The following is an 18373-nucleotide window of genomic DNA, read 5'->3' as shown; positions in this document are numbered from 1 at the left end:
TTACAAATATATTGCAAAGCTACAGAACAGAAACAGCAGAAAGGTCCTTCTTTCAAAAACATTATTTTTAACAATTTTGTTCTTGAGTTGATTACATAGCCCAGATTATTTTTTTTTTTTCTGAGATGATTTAACATCAATGTTCTTAACACAACTTAACATTAATGTTCTGCAAAGCACATGGGGGGAAGAGGCAGTGGGAGACTGACTGCTAAAAAAGCCTTCATTGACTGCAGCTTCAAGTCATCCCCAGATTTCAGAAGAAAACAAAAACAAGAACTGTGAAATTCAGATTTCTGTATTGTGCTGGCTGTGAGGAAATGCAGTTCTGTGGGTATTAGAATTAGAATAGGCCAGGTGGAAGGGACTTTCAGAGATCATGTAATAGGCCAACAGTCTGATCACTTAAGGGGACACCAAAAATTAAAGCATGTTACTGAGTGCAAATGCCACTGAACACTGACAGGCACAGGGCATCAGCCACCTCTCTAAGAAGCCTGTTCCAGTATTCAATCTCCTTCATAGTAAATACATTCTTCCTCGTGTCCAGTCTGGTTCTCCTTTGGGATGTCACAGAGACAAAATGTGGCCAGCAGCAGTCTGCATGCCATGCCAGCTGTTCCTGGTACACGTTTTATTTTGACATATATTTCTTCATCAAACAATGAAACAAGCGGAGTGGTAGCCATCAAAAGATGTCACAACTCTATTTCACACAACATAGCTTACAGATTATTTTCAACTAGTTACTGCTTATAATAACTGAGTTGAAAATATAGAACATCAGGTAGCACATGGATTTTGGCCCAACTCTGAAGACGGAGCATCAATATGGATGACTGAAGTGAAAACCAATAAGCAGCATAAACAATTTGCTGAGATTTGACAAAATCACTGTCTTAGAAGGAAACTTCTAAGGAGAGAGAACCTGCCGTAAGGGCAGCAAGCATTCACTCCCTCAGTTTGACTGTATAATGAAAGGAGTCTTGAAGTTCTAACTTCATTTGCAAAAAATACAGCAGCACGTGTGTCATAGCATGTTAGTGACCCAGCTCATTACATCTGTGCTTGCCTGCTTAGAATAGGACCCAAACAGTGTTATAACCAGGTGACTGAGCTTCCTACAACCTGTTTTTTTCTGAAGTCACTATGATGTCAAATTATTTGGTGATGACACTTTACATTTTTATCTCTGGAGAAGAGTTTTTGTGCTGGGGGCTTAATGTCAAGAATAGAGGGAATACTAACCCTCTGTTTCCATTGCTGGGATCAATGAATGCTCTTGATAACTAACAGGAAAGAAATGACAGCTTGAGATGCCATGGATATGTCCCTTCTGGAAAAAGGCAAGATGAAAATGCAGTGCAGAGAATGAATCACTAAGGTTAGAACACAACTTGTTGGCAAGGATTTTGCTACTGCAGCTGGGCTATGTAGCAACAGCTTTTGATTTTTTTCCCCTCATAACTCGACTTTCCCACCTGCCCCTAAAATTAAACTTGGCAACACAAAGAAAGCCAGCTAATTACCTCCTCCCTGCTGCTACCTCACCACTGTTACTGCTGCTGGTGGTTTTGTTCCCATGTTTTCAGGAGCTCGGTCGCCAGCTGTGAGATGTGCTGCCAGGCAAACTTGACGTGGGTGGATTCCACTGTGCGGGAGCAAATAGCAAAGCGTAGCACAAACTTCTCTCGCAGGTGGCATGGGACCAGATGAATCTTCTTGGCCTCATTTATGCTTTTAAGAAGTGCCTTATTTAGTTCATTTGAGCCCTGAAATCATTGTAATTCAACAGATAAGGTAATGAATTTCAGAAATCTGGAATATGTAAATTCCACCAAGCAGCCAAGCCTGTCTCCAGTAACATCTAGCCACTTTCTCATCTGTAAATGCTTTGCCATCAAAGGATTATACAAGAAGTTGATGGCTCTAGAGATCATTTTTCAGCCGCAAAGAGATTTATAAATTAACTGTGGTTTAGAAGCTGTTTTCACTCTATGGCATTTGCAATAGCTGGCTACTTTCTCGTGACCCAAGGTCATAAGCTAGGTAGCTTCATTTAAAATCATCGATTATTGTATCCATTTCATTACAATTTTCTTAGATCTAATTCATAGAATCACAGAGTCATAGAATGGCTTGGGTTGGAAGGGACCTCAAGGATCATGAATCTCCAACCCCTCTGCCACATGCAGGGCACCAACCTCCACCAGGCTGCCCAGGGCCACATCCAACCTGGCCTTGGACACCTCCAGGGACGGGGGATCCACAGCCTCTCTGGGCAGCCCGTTCCAGCACCTCACCACTCTCATAGTAAAGAACTTAAATAAAAATGCAAGGCAGTTTTGCAATGAACTCTACCAATATTTGTAAAACAAATCTTCCAGTCTTCACTTTAGCATGGTTGCCTTTAGAGTCTTTGGACTATAAAGATGAAAATTTTATTCTTAGTTAAGTTATAATTAAGGTAATGTATCTCTGGCGTAAGTAAAATTAAGGAATCAAAATTTGGGTTGCCCTATTAGAAAGCACCACAAAAGAAGTATTCACTTAAGGTTCTATAGGAAGTGTCCTTCTCAGAATTCCAGCGTTTTCTACTTGAATTTAGAAATGCAGTAAACTAGCCCTCTTTCCACTGGCAGCAACCATTCTTCTTATGAATTCAGGGACACAAAGGTATAGGTGCTAAATAACTTGTAGAAGGTCAGAGGGACTCTACATGCATGCAGTTTTGAATTTTATCTCCTTCTGTTGTATTTATTTCTTCTTGTACTCAACTACTGAATGTGAGGATTTCCTTTAGAGCAGCTGTACGCTTCTACTACCAACTCCCAAAAGAAACAGGACTGCACAGAAAAGCATTGATTCTTTTACAGGTTCAGCTGATGTTAATTAATGGTTTTCTTAGTTATCTTCATCAGCAGTTAAGAATAAAGCAAGAGATGTGATCAGATTTTCCGAAACAGCAGTAAATTGTTCTAAATGAAAACAATGACAGCAGTGTCTTAGGATTTTGGCTCTGATTTAGCAATGCAGGTTGAAATGATAACTGCATATTCTTGACAGTCTTTATTACCTAAGTAAAAGGAACCCATATGTCTAATTTTTTATATCAACAGCCTGATGCCTTCAGATTTGCTGGCAGCTTGCCACAACAATGTAAGATATACTGTGTTGATCTCTAGCACTATAATTTTACTCTTTGGAGAAATATCTTAACTATTGTGCTGCCATTGCTCTTTCCATTACACTGCTGGTGACACAGAATTGCAAGAGATGCTGGGAGTTTCAGTGATCTCTTATTGTCCATTGCAGTATTAGAGCTACAAAACAACAAATTCATCTACAACAAGCAAAAGAGTACAGGTTTTTTTTTTTTCACTGTAGCAGCCATATTCTTCTTGAAAATATTTCCATTAGAAAATGTTATCTCAAATCTACACCACTGTGACTTGCCCTTCTTAGCCTTCTCCAAAAGAAAACAAAGCGTAAGAGAGATATGGCTTCCCATGGCAGTAAAGACGAATCAATTCTTTGGGTGCTGTTGGATCATATTACAGTTGGAACTGAACCCAAGTCAAAGCCTTGTTTTGACTTAGCATGAGCTGTTAGGGAATGTGGGTGAGAGCCTGAAATTTGTGACTTAGGTTTTTAGGAGCTATTCACACAACTTTTCTTAGAGTATCATGAACATTCCTCTCTAAGAGATGGACCAACATCAACATTTTGCATGTCCCTGCGTTCTCCCCCCGCCTACCATGGGACAATCACTGGTGACAATGATTTCCTGCTTTCTTATTTAAGGTAATCCATCATTAAAATGATGATCTTTGCTTATAGTAAGAAATGCCCAGTGCTAACTTTCAAGCAATACAAGTGGTAATATGATGCTAATGCCCTTGGCAGGGGTAAGAGGAAGAAGGAGAAAGGTTTCTGTATCTTTCTTCTGTTCTACTCTCACAGCTGCACCCAGGGACTGCTGTGACACTTAGATGTCACATCAAATTGAAGTTAGCAGTGACAAATCATCTCCCAGAGCTTTGAGAAGAAAGAAGCCAGCTCTGATCGAGTCTGTCAGTTTTAATAAGCCAGTGTTCTCACTCCCTTGGAGAAATGATTAGCTTGGCTTGTATTCATCTACAGACATGATAAGAAGGCCAAAAATTAACCCTTTGGCATGATACTTGGATTTCTTCTCTGACATTTGATGAAACAGTTATAATATGAAAGTCATAGATCATTACTACATCTCTCTCCAGCATGGAGAAAGAAAAAAAAAAAGCTAAGAAAAAAAAAGCATTTATCAAGAACAAAGGAAGGAAAAATATTGCTGTTATTTTACAACTGTGCAGCATTACAGTTCAAGTTTCCTGTCCCTCAGCATTACTCTAACTATATAAAAATCACACATAGATTAGGTTTGGGGTGTTTGTTTCTTTTTGTACAGGGAAGACTTAATGCTCTTTCAGCATTAGATTTCAGAAGAACCATGCCTTTGTTCTACAACTTGCCTGAAAGTTTATTAGCTAGATATCCAGTATTTATCTTCACTTGTTTAATTGTCTTTCCTTGTGGACCTGTTTTCTTCCTGTGGAGCACCAAGGATAGGAGACCAGATATGGATGAACTGATCTGATCATAAATGACAATTCCTGTGTGGCTAAGCTCTGTTTCACCAGGACCAACTGTTTCTTTAAATTAAACAAAGAGCACTTGCAGCTGATTCTGAATCTGCAAAACTGGAGATTCCTTGACCAAGTCAGAGAGCAGACTCCAACCGCCTCTTGTAACTGAGCAGTAAGTGCCACAGGACCTACTCCTCAACAATTTTGAAAAGTTCTCATTATGAAAGAAAATAGATTCACATTTCCATTTATTGGAACAACCCTGCATTTTTAGTATGTCTGATCCCCTATTAGCAGATCTTTTTTTTACTTTTAAACACCATAAATTCAAATGAAACCATTTTCCTATTACATTTCCTGTTTTACCATCACCTTACTGTTACAGATACTGTTACAGAAACCATTAAACGGTAGTAACTAGGGCAACTGAATGACTGAGAAAAGAATTTGAGAAAAGGGGTAATAACACACTACCTAGAAGATGCCAAGATGTGCTTCTGGGCTTTCAGAAAAGCCAAAAGCTCATTTGGAGACCTAAACTAAACAAACACATGAAACAGAAAACACCAGTGGCATTTTTCTTATTGTTTGGTGTTCAGATTCAGGGTCACAATAAGCCCTTCACAGCAGCTTTAGCTGCAAGCTCCTTTATTAAACAAGTTCCATATCAAAAACAAGACACTGATCTCCTTTTAATGTTTGATGCTTTCTTTAAAGAACAACAACAACAACAAAACTTTATTACTCTGTCTTCATACATGACAGATGTTATACATATATATAAAATTATTAAATATACACACATATAAAATAAATAAGAAGCATTTAATGCACACACAGACACATAATAAATAAATGCCTTGGGAAATATATTAAAACTACCACCTAATTCAAAGTCCATCAAGCACAGAATACAACAGCTATTTGGTATGACTGGGCAGACTAAGACTAATTGTTTGCCTTGACTACAGATTTCCATACTCTATTATGCTTAAATTTCCTGCAAGCGTTTGATTTTAATTTTAAGAAAAATGTCTTAGGCTTCTTTCTTTAATCCACTATGATCCACATGAGTTCTCCCTGCTTTTCTTAAAAAATAGTTAACTGTATTAACTACAAAGACTGTATTCTACTGCAGGTGATTGCAGTGCTATAAAACATGATAGAAGTAATAAGTCTCAGCTGCCTTACCTTCAGTCGAAAGCAGACTAGTCCCAAGACAACTTCAGCACAGATCTCAAATCTCTCATCCTGAAGGACTAAATGTTCAAACTGGTGCGACAGCCTGACATGCTGAGAAGAAAAAGAGTGTCTCTATTGTATAAATTTGATTCATTCAAAGAAATGATTTGCTAAATTTGCTTCCATCCTTAATCTCTTTTCTCATTTCCCTCTTCTAATAGGTGATGATATTCACACACTGCCATCTGTTTATGTTAACTTATATCACGCGTATGACTGTCGGAGACCATACTGAGCTGTAACAATATTGGTTGCTCAGTTTATCTTAGGGAGTACAGGTCTGCTTCTTCATGAAATGTTTTATACCTTTCGGGATGCCATATTAATAGTAAATATTTGCAAGAGTTCTGTTCTACATTTTCTGCCATTCTCAGTTTTGGTTGAAAACGGCTGCAGAGTCTGAAAAGAGGAAAGGGGAGGATGCATGGATTTATACAGAGAAAATGACCACAATTCCAGTGGACAACAAGATGGACAGAGACAGATGGGCTTTTTAGAAGAGTTCCCTTAACATTAGAATAACTGTGAGGGGGATAACTTGCTCACCCTTTCTGGCCTGGGTGCTCAGGTCCCATTGAAAAGAACAGTGGTAACAGTAAAATAAAGGAAACAGACAGCACACCTCAGCCTGATAAACAGTTAAATCGGTTACCAAACTAGATCTATTATTCCAAAATGTACGAAGACTGATGCTCTCCCAAAATCAAACAAATACAAAAAATACCAACAGGCATACTGACAACCAGCAAGGAAGTTCTAATGTCAGTCAGTGAAGTTTGAAAGCGTATACAGCAGATTTTGCTTCCCCCCAAACAGAAAATGAATATAAAAGCACTTTGAACAAAAGATCCCACATTCACATCAGGTACCTGCAGTACTGTATTCAGCCCCCTAACAGGCTGTCATCAACTTCATGCTCGTTATACAGAAAAAAGAAGATAACAAAAGTATCTGGCTACTAGAATTTGTATGTATGTCTGTAGCAGTAGATGATCTACATAGAAAATTATCATGGCTTTCCTATAAACAAAAAACAAAAACAAAACAAAACAAAATTAAACAACAGTTCTAACATCTTTTCCTAATGTTTATTACTTAAAATAGAAAAACACTGTTTATATGGAATAAGAACAGTGATTCAAGGTGCACAGCCTGGCTGCCAATACCCCTTGCAACCAGCCAGGCCTACTGCTGTTACCACTTCCTCTCTGCTTTTTTATTGCATCCATCTTTCATCTCTCCCTGAAATCAGATTGAGCGCTCTTTGAATCAGGAGCAAGAACAACAGCATGCCCAATCCCTTCCAAGGCATTTCTGCTAACATAAACAGCATGTTTTTACAACTATGAAATTTGACCAGAATATACATCCACATGTTTGTACGCATAAAGTGCATGGGAAGCATATATGCAACGTGCACAAAGGCTGCAACAATCTTTTACTGTCGCCTCCTTCCCTCTTTTCTATAGCATTGGACAAGTTATGCTTTTGACACAGCAAAATTCTACACTGCATATACCAAATCTTGGACATCAAGATCATAAGAAATTTCTGTTCAATATGATGACAGTTTCACAGCTTGTTTATCTGAGTGCAACCACAAAGCGAATTTAATCAAAATCTGCCTGGCAATAACTGAATAAGAGAATAATTTAAGGTTTGGCTTACTGCAAGTGTTTTTTACAAGGATACTACAGATGCTGTAGTATTTAGCAGGTATTTCTGTCCTTTTTATTTTATTTTACATTAAGAGATTTTTCAAGAATTTTGAGAGATAAAAATCAGGGGAAAACGGACTATTCAGTAAAACACAAATCAAAATGCTATGAATTTAGTATTCATATATAGAAGCAATTTTATCCACAGCAAGCTGTAAGGAACCGCAATAACAGTGAAAGCCACTGGGGGGCACCACGTGTATTAGATTTTTAGAGGACGGGGAAGCAGAGAAAGCTGGGACCAACAAGATTCACCTGTGCAGCTCTGCTTCACAGAGTGATCCAAGACCCTGCACCTTTGAACTCCTGCACCTTTGTAAGCTCTTAACCTGAATTGCTCTTACAAAGATTGTTGACATAAGCATAAATAAATTCAATAAAGTTAAACATTACTAAGCCTGCAGAATTCAAAGGGCTTGTAGGTTTCACATCTGCTTCTCTGCAGCTCAAAGAGCTGTATCCCATTCTGGACATGGGTATGGTAATAGCTCACAGGGGTACACACGTGGTTTCAGTACTCCTGATTTTCAAGATGTGCAAGTAAACTATGAAAATCAAGTCTTGTTTGCAGAACTGAAAACTGAGCTTTTCGGTTTTCTGCTGAATATGTACAAATCCGTGGTTATTGTAACTCTCCAAATGGTTTTGACACAATCACCATGCTGCACCCTTAGCACCATTAATTTAAAGTTGATTCAAGCTGCATTTAACCTTTAAAAAGTATTCTACCTTGTATATTTTGACAAAAAAAAAAAAAAAGTATGTACACAAACCAACTCACATACTGTTTCTAGTAATGTCATTTGGAAAAACCCTTTATCACATGGGTTCCTAAAGTGGAATTATATGTATTGTATTGTGTTATTGAAAAATGTCAGTATGTAGGAGCTGAACACCGGCACTTCTCTTCACAGTGACATTTAGCAGATGGAAACATTGAAGCTTGCAAGGGATTTCTGTGTCTCACTACCTCTGGTAAATAACTATTGCCTTTTTGCAGTGAGATAAGAAAAAAATGGCAACTAACTTGTGATTCATCAGGATTAGAGAAAATGCCTTACATAATCATTGATGAGAAGAGTAAACTCGTGAGACATTATGGTGCAGTACATACAGAAGATCTGTACTTATCATTGAATGGCCTCGGTTGAAAAGGACTATAATGATCATCTAGTTCCAGCCCCTCTGCTAGACCAGGCTGCCCAGAGCCATATTCAGCCTGGCTTTGAATGCCTCCAGGTCCGGGGCATGTCCGGGACATATAAACATGTGTGAGCTCCAGCATTTAGATACTTCAGTTGAGAATTCACTGTAGGACAAATCCTTCCAGAACTAAAGTAGCTTCTGTTTCAAGGGAGTTTCTTAGAAGCACCACAATAAGTACACATATCTGCATAACCTTGAAAGTTTTCTTCCTAGATTTCACCTCTGTGCCTGCTTTAGCTCATATCTCACTATAACTCTCCAAATGCTGCAGAAAGTGTCCTCTGAACTTGGACTTAGCCACTTGGACTATGCCACTCCCCAACTGTAGTTCTCTCTCTGGCACTGCTGTTCTGTGCTGTGCCAGTTTCTTGGTCTCCGTTGTACAATTTTAATAGAGTTCATGATCATTGATGAGAAGGTGGTAAAGTGATTTCTTCTGGCCTCCAAAGGATTTATGATTTATCTGACTCGAAATGTTCATAAGAATTGCCTACAAGAATGTTAATTTCTAACTTTTCAGATGACTTCAGAGAAATTTGAGATGACTTAAAAGGACAAAGGAGTAATGTATGGTTAAGAAGTTTATAATGTGCTGCTTACAAATGCACTGTTTGGGTTTCACATCTATACTGATTCTGAGTGTTTGGAATCAGACTTTTATTGTTGTTTTTGTCTTCTTTACATCTCAATAGCTGTGAGCTTTCCACCAAAATTCATGTTTTTCTCTCCCCATATCCATCAGAAATGACTCCCTTTGCCACTGCTTTAAAATCTATTCTTTACAACAGGTTAATATATTACATGTTTTCTGGGAAGAAAGTGCAAAAGGAAGCCTGACTAGAAGTCTATAAATGCTGGATAAACCTTTCTAGCTCTGTGACTGAGGAGCTGAGTTGTCATTTTTGCTAGGCAATCACACCATTCACACTGAGATTTATATAAACCCAGAAAGGAATTGAAACTCCTGGTCCCCAATCTCTTAACAAGGCCCAGTCATGCACCTGAACAGTCATGTCCTAGCTGCAACTGTATGGGGTGAACAGGCACAATAGGGCCTACCCACTACCTCCTGCACAAGTGAGATGCACATGCATCTTCTTCCCCACATATCACCTCAAGAAACTCTTTGAAAGCTGATTTTCTGCCTGATTCTATTTGCACAGCCTGTTCCTTGGGGCACATCAGAAAGAGAGAACTTCCCACTCCCTGGCTCGACTCTGTTCTCCACCTGAAGGTTGCAGTACTTGCTCCTGCCATTGCAGCCTAGATCTCATGCTAGGAATGGCCTCTCTATGACCTACTGTTATAAATATAGCCTTAGAAATAATTCTGGCACTACAGCATTTCCCTTAAGACAGAAGTACCACAAGATCCAGTAGTGGCTATTCTCTTCAAAGATTGCCTTTGCCAGCAGTGGAAACATAAATACATAAATACTGTCCCTTGCAAGATATTAGGGTGTGTTTAAATGAAAGCATCTTTTCAAGGCTGAGTGCTAGGACAAGCAATGTTAATGTGAAGAGAACAAGCTTAGTTAAACTCCAGTTTACTTTTTCTTTAAAAACTTGTCTGTAGATTAGAAAATGTGAACCAGCATCATGTTGGTTTCATTTGCCCATGATCAAGATTTATCAAAATATATCTGGAGCCCAGGATAACTCCTGAGAAGAGAGAAAAATGGGTAAGATACAAAACACATTCGTAATTGTTATTTTGCAACTACTGATAAAACTTCACCAACACATCTGCAAACTTGCAAGTCCTATTTTACTGAAATTCTACAAAAGCCGGAAGCAAATGAAATGCAATTTTTTTCTTGATATGTATGTTCAGCTTTTTTCCCTCTGTATACAGAGGAACACTTTCATCGTAAAGAAATATTAAACACACACTCAGTTCAACAAGGCCTTGGAAATCTAGCTTTCTGATTATCTTCACAAATAAGGCATCATATGATGGTTCCAACTTAGCAGTCAGTATCTTTAAGGAAGGATTGATTTGCTTTCCCTTCCTGAACTGTGTTGTCATAGAAAATATAAAAACAGCTAAGATTATGGGAACATGAGCACTTTTTGTCTGGGCGGCCAGGAAGGTAGGGAACAAGAAAACTGCAAAGCTTCTTGTTGAATGTGAGTATTAAATTGCAGAAATCTTCCTGATCAAGGCCATATAATTAACATGGGGCTTCCAATCCAGTTTTCCCAGGGAGAGATTTAGCCCTACTTAAAAACTCGGCATCATGCTGAAATTATTGCAGTCTCCAAAAATCTAACCTGAAAGAGCAAAGCACTAGGAACTGTAGTGGCAGTCTAGTAAAGCAGTAACAAACTATAGATCAATTTTTCATTGGAAGGTATGTATCAGGTTGCCAGAAGGACAACAGAACATCAGGCTTGCCACTGTTGTCAACATCTGCTTCTGACAACCTTATTAGGAATAAAAATATAATTTAAGTCAGTGATTCAGTTGAGAGTTAAGAGTCAGTTGAAAAATATACTGTAATAAAAATGAGGACACTGTCCCTCCCAGAACCTTCCCAAATTGCAAGAGATGTTTTCATGCAGTTGTTTTACAATGACAGGAGAAGCCTTTCTTAGAGCTTAATCTGTTTAGCACCACAACAGAAAGGAATGTGTGTCTGTGAGAGTTTGGTGTATGAGACCAGATTCTCAGCTAATGGATATTTTTGTAAATATTTACAGCCAAATCACAGAGCTTCTCTCACTAGAAGTTTCCCTAAACTTCATAAAAAGGAAAAGCATGCTTGAATTTGATTTTACTGCCACAGAGGAAGTATATATTTGATTTAGACTGGTGCCAGGTCTAAATCAAGACTAAACTTAGTACTTATTCACAGCAATGCTAACAAATTGCAAATTGTACACATAATGGCTTTTGATTTTTTTTTTTTTAATGCATTTTAAACTGGAAGCAGAACCAGCAGAAATTATCACTTCAAGGATAGGCAGACATACCCTGTAAGTTAATGCAACATAAATGCAGCCCAGTGACCTTAATTATAATCTAAACATGCAATCAATGCATACCTATTCATAACATAGGCATGCACTGTCTGTTTTCATGTTTTTTCTTCCCCCCCCAAAAAAACATCAATATATATTCTGGCTCCAATTTATTTGAGAGGGACGCATGGTGCTGCACTGTATACATTTCAAATTCCGATGCTTGTATTCTCTAAACAGTAATACAAAACAGGTGACAATTTTGATCCTGCTATCATATAGAACTGGGGCAAACAAGCAGTACTCCTACTGACCTGAGCTCTATTAAAGCAATTGCTTTCTGTCACATACAAAAGTTTTGGAAAACAGGGACAAAGTTCATTTTCCCTTGCTATTCCAAGCAGCCCACCCAAGAAAACACGCTGCAGTTACCTTGCGGATGTGTTCCTGCAGTCCTGTGACGCCGTACATCCTCAGCACAAACCAGAGCTTCAGGGAGCGGAACCTCCTCCCCAGGGGGATCTGCCAGTGCTGTGGCAAGAGGGAGGCATCCACATTAGAAGTCAGCCTTGCAGCGATACTGCAGAAAGTGTATATGCTGCAATGACTTCTAAGTTAATTTCAGATACTAGAGACCATAGCTAGGGTTGGGCCCAGTAATAACAGAAATGGCGATTCTTGGCTCGTGCCCTATTGTGACTGTTTAATACTCAAGTTTCTCAAATGAGAAGTAGAAAAGAAGGTTGTTGGCAGAATGAAAGGGTCACAAGCCAAAACCAAGTGTCTATTTGCATCCTGAATTCTCCTCAAGGGCTTTGGAAAAAGTAAGTTTTAGCTTGCAGCTGTGGGGCTAGCTTCTAGTATGACTGACTTGTTTTCTACTTCAAAACAAAAGATTTTCTATTGACAAGGTTAAAAAGTGCATTTAAAAAAAGGTGTTATCTACTACTCTAAAAAATGAAATCTTTAGGCAATTTCTTTGTACTAATTAAACCTTGAAATATTACATATGCAAGACACATTCTGCCTTTAAATATGGTGTGGCTTTTGTTTTGTTTTCCAAAAGGAGAGTTTACAGTTTCAGCTTGAGTAATGTTAAAAATTTAGCAAGCTGAATGCATCCTGAAAAGAAAGGCAATGTTTTGAAGTTTATGAAATCAATGGAAAATAAAATCCCTGGACAAATCAGAGTATACAAGCTGCAATATTAGGGATTATATTGATGTACTTACCCGGTAATCTGTTACGAGGCCTGGAAGTTAAAGAAAAAACAATTGCACTGCTTCATCATAACAGCCAAAACCTACAGTCATTCTAGTACTATTGAACATGCTGTTTTTAAGCTAGATGTTTTCTACAAACAAGCATCCGTAGCATCAATGGGTAACACACATAATTCCTGGGCTAGCCAGAATATACCGCTTACAAATTAAACAGTTTTCCTTTTTGTTAGACTTATGATCCCATAGTGATCACAGACTCAGTATTGTGTTCATTTTCCCCTTGTAAGGAAAAGAAAGAGAAAGCAGCTTTTATTAACTTTGTTCTGTAGAATCCCCAAACTGATGCTTTTCAAAATAATGCATTCCTGACTACCTTTTATGCCCCTTCATGCATTTGTTGCTTATTCTTCAGCACGTCTAATAAGTGACTGGAAAACGTGACTGAGGAATTTGCCTCTCTTCCTGTTTGGAGAATAATATTCTGCATGTTTATGACTTTTTATTTCATGTACTGAAAACAACCTAATAAAAACACAGCTTGACCAAGCCTCAAAGCAGTCCAAGGAGGCAAGCAGAAGGTATTATTTGTTGTCTTTTATATGACCACAAAGAGCCAAGATGGCTCTACCTTTACTTCGAATCAGGTCATTAGGCTAATTTCATGGTAAAGCTGGATTACTTGCAGTAAGCCGGTGACAAAAATTAAATTGACCTAAAATCTTAAGCACTTCTTTAGCAACATGTGGAAGCAGCTGCTTAGCTTTTTTATTCTGCTTTATTTTTCTACAATGGAGCATAATCTTCACAGGAAAATATATACTTAAATTCCATGGAAAAGTGCAGTCCAACTGCTCTCAGGTACTAAATAGAACTGTGGCTTATGAATTGGCCAGTCTATGTCATTTGTGTAATACCCTTCCAATTTCCTGGGACTCTTAAAAAAAAAAAAAAGAAAGAAAAAAAAGAAAAAAAAAGACTCAATTTCCTGTGTTACAAACTCCCCTGCCAACATTCTCACATGCATGCAGCCAAAACACATGATCCTTCCTCCCTGAAACACCCAGCCATTTGGTTCTTTAGCATGTTTCTAGGTTATCTTCCAAAAGGGGGAAAAAAAGTAACAATCGTTATTCTGTTTCTGGACCTCAGAGAATTAAGATGGCTGTCTCAGCTCAGCAACAGGGTAATTTGATAACATTTGTGCACTGCATTGTCGCAGCCATTTTTATTTGATAGCTGCAAGGTTGGTAGCGAAGAAAGTAAAGCAACTGGTGATAGATAAATAATCCTACGCTGCTGCAAGGGGCTATGTCTAATGATCCACAACAACGCCTTTCACAAGCTGTGAAGCAGAATGCAGTCAATGATTAGTCTTTGATTACAAGCCTTAGCCTTACATCTGTATTTAACCAGGAGGAATTGCATTGTGGGAGCACATGCAGCATTTACAATAGAGTACGGAGCTCACTATTCTTACACTGCCATTAGGATTTGACCTATATCCTGGGCTCCCAGGCAAGCTAGTATAATCTTCCTGGTGGGATGATGCAAATCACATAAAATTATAATTAATGACAAAATAAAGATTTTCCTCTTGAGGGCACGCATAATTGCCATATGGTTATTAAGACTAATTGCTCACAGATAGATATATTTTTCCGCTCATTTAAATTCTTGAGTGAGAGAAGAGTGAATTCAAAAATGCTACTTCATTTGCCTTGTAAACCACGATGGGAATTCTCAGTCCTGAGACATACTCAGAAAATAATATCCTCCATTAGATAAATGTTATTTCCAGGAGTGCTGACGTCTCATAGATCACGCAGGGATCAACAGTGACTGTAACAGCCTCGCACCCTGAAACTCTGGACGTTTTGATTGAAGGCATATGTGTGGATTGGATTTGACAGTTCAACTAGAGGTGTTGGCTTTTGGAAAGTTCTCCAGATCTTTGGAAAACTGTCAGCAAATAGGAATAGAGCGAAGAAAATATTAGTGCTGCTTGACAGCTAATTATCAGCTGATCTACTTGGAATCTTTATGTCCAGATCTAATGAAATACTAACACAGCTAGGGGAGGCAATGCAAAGACTGGATGACTTTTTATCCACCTGGGAGATTAAGTTTTCAGGCCAACTAAGAAAGGTTTCATTTTCCTTTGGTGTCATTTAACGTGGGGAAGCCCTAATATGCTGGTGTCAGTGCTGTCAATTTTCACAAGAATGTATTTTCACCTTAATTTTAACTTCAGATTTTTTTTCTCAAAAGAAACATTTTTCTTATATGTTAATTAAAAGCTAGTGACAAGTATATTTGCAATAATTAGCACTTTTCACTTTGAAAGGTTAAAAAAAAAAAAAAGTACATTTTTTTCTTAATAATTCTAGCCTTTGATGGGTGAACCTCAGCTTCAGAGTTACTACATTTTCCTGTTTATTGCCATGTTTCATAATTGCGTTGCCTGGAAATGTAGAAAAATAAAATGTAGAAAAAGGTATAAAACACAAAAGTTCTGACAGGTCAGAATTAAGGCACAGGAATAGATTTTTGTGAACAGTGGAATTCTATTACGTATTAATTAACTGGGCCGGCCTCATAGTGGCCTACAGCTCTTCACAAGAAGGGCAGAGCTGACATCATCTCTTTGTTGGCAGCAACAGGACCTGAAGGGATGGCATGGAACCAACTCAGGGGAGGGTCAGATCTGGTATCAGGAAAATATTCTTCATCAGAAGGGTGGAAGGCACCTGAACAGGCTCCCCAGAGCAGTGGTTCTATCGCCCCAACCTGACAGAGTACAAGAAGTGCCTGGACAATGGTCTCAGTCATATGGTTTGATTTTTGGGTGGTCCTGTGTGGAGATAGGAGCTGAACTCAATGGACCTTATGGATCTCAGGATATTCTATGATTCTGTAATTCCTATTTAAATGCCAGTGAGCTCATGGCTATAACAGAAAGCAGTGCACTCAGAACACGGTTCTGAGCATAGATGAGCACCACCAACTCCAGGAAATATATGAGATACAATAAATGGAAAGAGCATGCACAGGCTCCTTGAGGTGAAAGTTTACTTTGAAGGCTGACAGAGCACTGGAAGAAGCTGCCTAGAGAGGCTGTATCTCCTCTGGAGATACTCAAAACCTGACTGATGTTTTCCTGTACAACCCACTATAGGGAACCTGCTTTAGCAAGGGGGTTATGATGATTCCCAGAGGTCCTCTCCAACCCCTGTCAAATCATTCTGTAATTCTGTCATTATGAATGACTGCTGTGACCTTCACAATTAATCATGTACCAACTGAATGTGCACAGCCAACCTTCAGGATAGCAAATGCCACTCTGCAGCTGCTAGGCATGTGCAAGGAGCAATGCTAATCTGTAAAGGAGCTTTGTACAGGTCTAAGATCTGTACCTCAAGCAAAGCACTCCAGGAGGAGCTTTTGTGAGAATTTTGCACAAGACCAATAATCTGCACTTACCTCCTTTGCTACAATCAATTTAAGAACACGAGCGCAATAGAACAGTGTCTCAGATAGCTATCACAGAAAACAGAGCACAGATACCAAACACAGCCCATCCTTTCTTTGCAGTTTCAGAGAATGTTTGTTCCTGGCACGAGTATTTGAAAATCTGAGTTAGAACTTGAATCCATAGCTTGGAAAAAGATTCAGTGGTAAACATGGAGAGGAAGAAATCCTAATACAAAATGATTTATACAATGTCTCATGAAATGGCTTTCCCTCAGTTGTTTTTTCTACAAACTAAAATCTCACTATATGTGTTTGCACTTCAATAAACTTCATTTCCTAAGGCATTTTGAATATGGAAATAGGCTGCTAAACAACTTAGCTAGTTTTAAGAATTTCGGTTGTCATCATCTTAAACCATTTTTTTTAATGTTAAATATCAGTGTGCAAATAAAATAATGGTCATTGTATTTAACAATAAAATTACCAGACTCCTGGTGGTGATGCTGCAGGTAAAGAGGTTCTAATTTAAAAGCACCAATTAAATCTGATCTTTTTTTCACCCTGTGTGAAAGGAAGACAAAAAAAAAAAAAAAAAAGAGAGAGAAATGTAAGAATTAAAATTTAAAGCATTAGATTTCCAGAAGCAAAGCTAAATGTATTTAAACTGGCATATTTCCTGAGCACAGCCTGTGCCATTTTCAGTACTTTTTCACAGCAATATCAGTACTGTACTTACAAGCAGTAAGTGTAAGGCTCAGCAGGAACGGGCAGCATGACTGCATAACTGCATGTTTAAAAACAGATAAGAAACAGACGCAGAGGATCTTTTTATGGTGATAGACAATCACACCAGAATGTGAGACTAGTTAAAGCAATGTTCATGTTTGCAGTCAACAGAAGTTGCCTGCAAATTACTGCAGTACAAAGCAGTGTGGGAAGAGCTGTCGCTTCCCAGACATGATGCGGAGCAGGGCTGGGGCTCTGAGGATGCTGCCGCCACTGGCATGGTGCAGCCACCTCAGAGAGAAAATAAGCTCAATTTCACCAGTGGGAAGCACTCTATGCATAAGACTGACTCACCTCTACAAAGGCAGGCAGAAAGAACTAGAATTCAAAAAAGGAAAAACCACTACGTAATTCCATTAGGCCTATGAGTATTTCACAAAGCAAGCAATAATTACTTCAGTGTGGGGGTACTCTAAACAGCAAAAGTCCTAACCTTTTGTCATTTTTTCTGTATCCTTTTTTATGTTCTGGTTGTTCTTTTTTTTTTTTAATGTAAAATTGCACATGAAACTACTCATATGAAACATTTTATACACACAAACCTTCATCTCACTTTAAGAATAAGGAAGGCACCAAAGTTACTTTGACTTCAGGCAGTCAAGCAGTATCTAGCTGAAGATACATAAGTTTATGCACATTTAAAAAATAGTTAAAGATATTCAGAATACTTTTGATTTTATATATACACACATATACATAAAGAACTAAACTATTGTCTAAATTTTAATTAGGTTAAATATTGTAAAAAATCTCTAAATTGCTCTATTGTGTTCATATGTTTGATTACTTTGATATATTTGTGTAGCTCATTCCATAGGCAACAAACCCAAGTTATAAACAGTATTATTAGTTGTATTCTGAGATATTCACTCCTTCTCCTGTAATATGCTGTGCTAAACAATAAAACAGATAACAACTATGCAGGAGTATCTGTTCAGTTAGAAGATATTAACATCCCTATCAAGTGTGGATTGATGCATGGACTGCTATTAAAGTGGCATTAGTGATCTTTGTGATGCTCCTGCATTTTTAAAGGATGGTAGCTGTTCCAGCTCAGAGTTTGCAGGTCATAATCTGGCAACCATAAAAAACTATCTAATAGGATTACTAAAATAAATCCAAAGCTTGGACATAAATGT

General features: G+C 38.2%; 1 protein-coding gene across 5 annotated transcripts in view; it reads right to left on the bottom strand.

Annotated features, from left to right (window-relative positions):
* Positions 1-105: 105 nt before the first annotated feature.
* DDC (dopa decarboxylase) overlaps positions 106-18373 on the bottom strand; it is a 66424-nt gene continuing 48156 nt past the window's right edge. For all 5 annotated transcript variants that reach the window (XM_048939539.1, XM_048939538.1, XM_048939542.1 and 2 more), the window contains exons 10-14: positions 16933-17009; positions 12987-13006; positions 12187-12285; positions 5817-5918; positions 106-1772 (exon numbers count right to left, since the gene is read on the bottom strand). In XM_048939539.1, coding sequence (XP_048795496.1) covers positions 1557-1772; positions 5817-5918; positions 12187-12285; positions 12987-13006; positions 16933-17009 — 514 coding nt within the window. In that variant the 3' untranslated portion in view covers positions 106-1556. The remainder of the gene's footprint in view (positions 1773-5816; positions 5919-12186; positions 12286-12986; positions 13007-16932; positions 17010-18373) is intronic.

The sequence above is a fragment of the Lagopus muta genome, chromosome 3 (assembly GCF_023343835.1).
Source record: "Lagopus muta isolate bLagMut1 chromosome 3, bLagMut1 primary, whole genome shotgun sequence".
Taxonomy (NCBI): domain Eukaryota; kingdom Metazoa; phylum Chordata; class Aves; order Galliformes; family Phasianidae; genus Lagopus; species Lagopus muta.
Note: the sequence above shows the minus strand (reverse complement) of the source record. Positions and strands in the feature narration are given on the sequence as shown.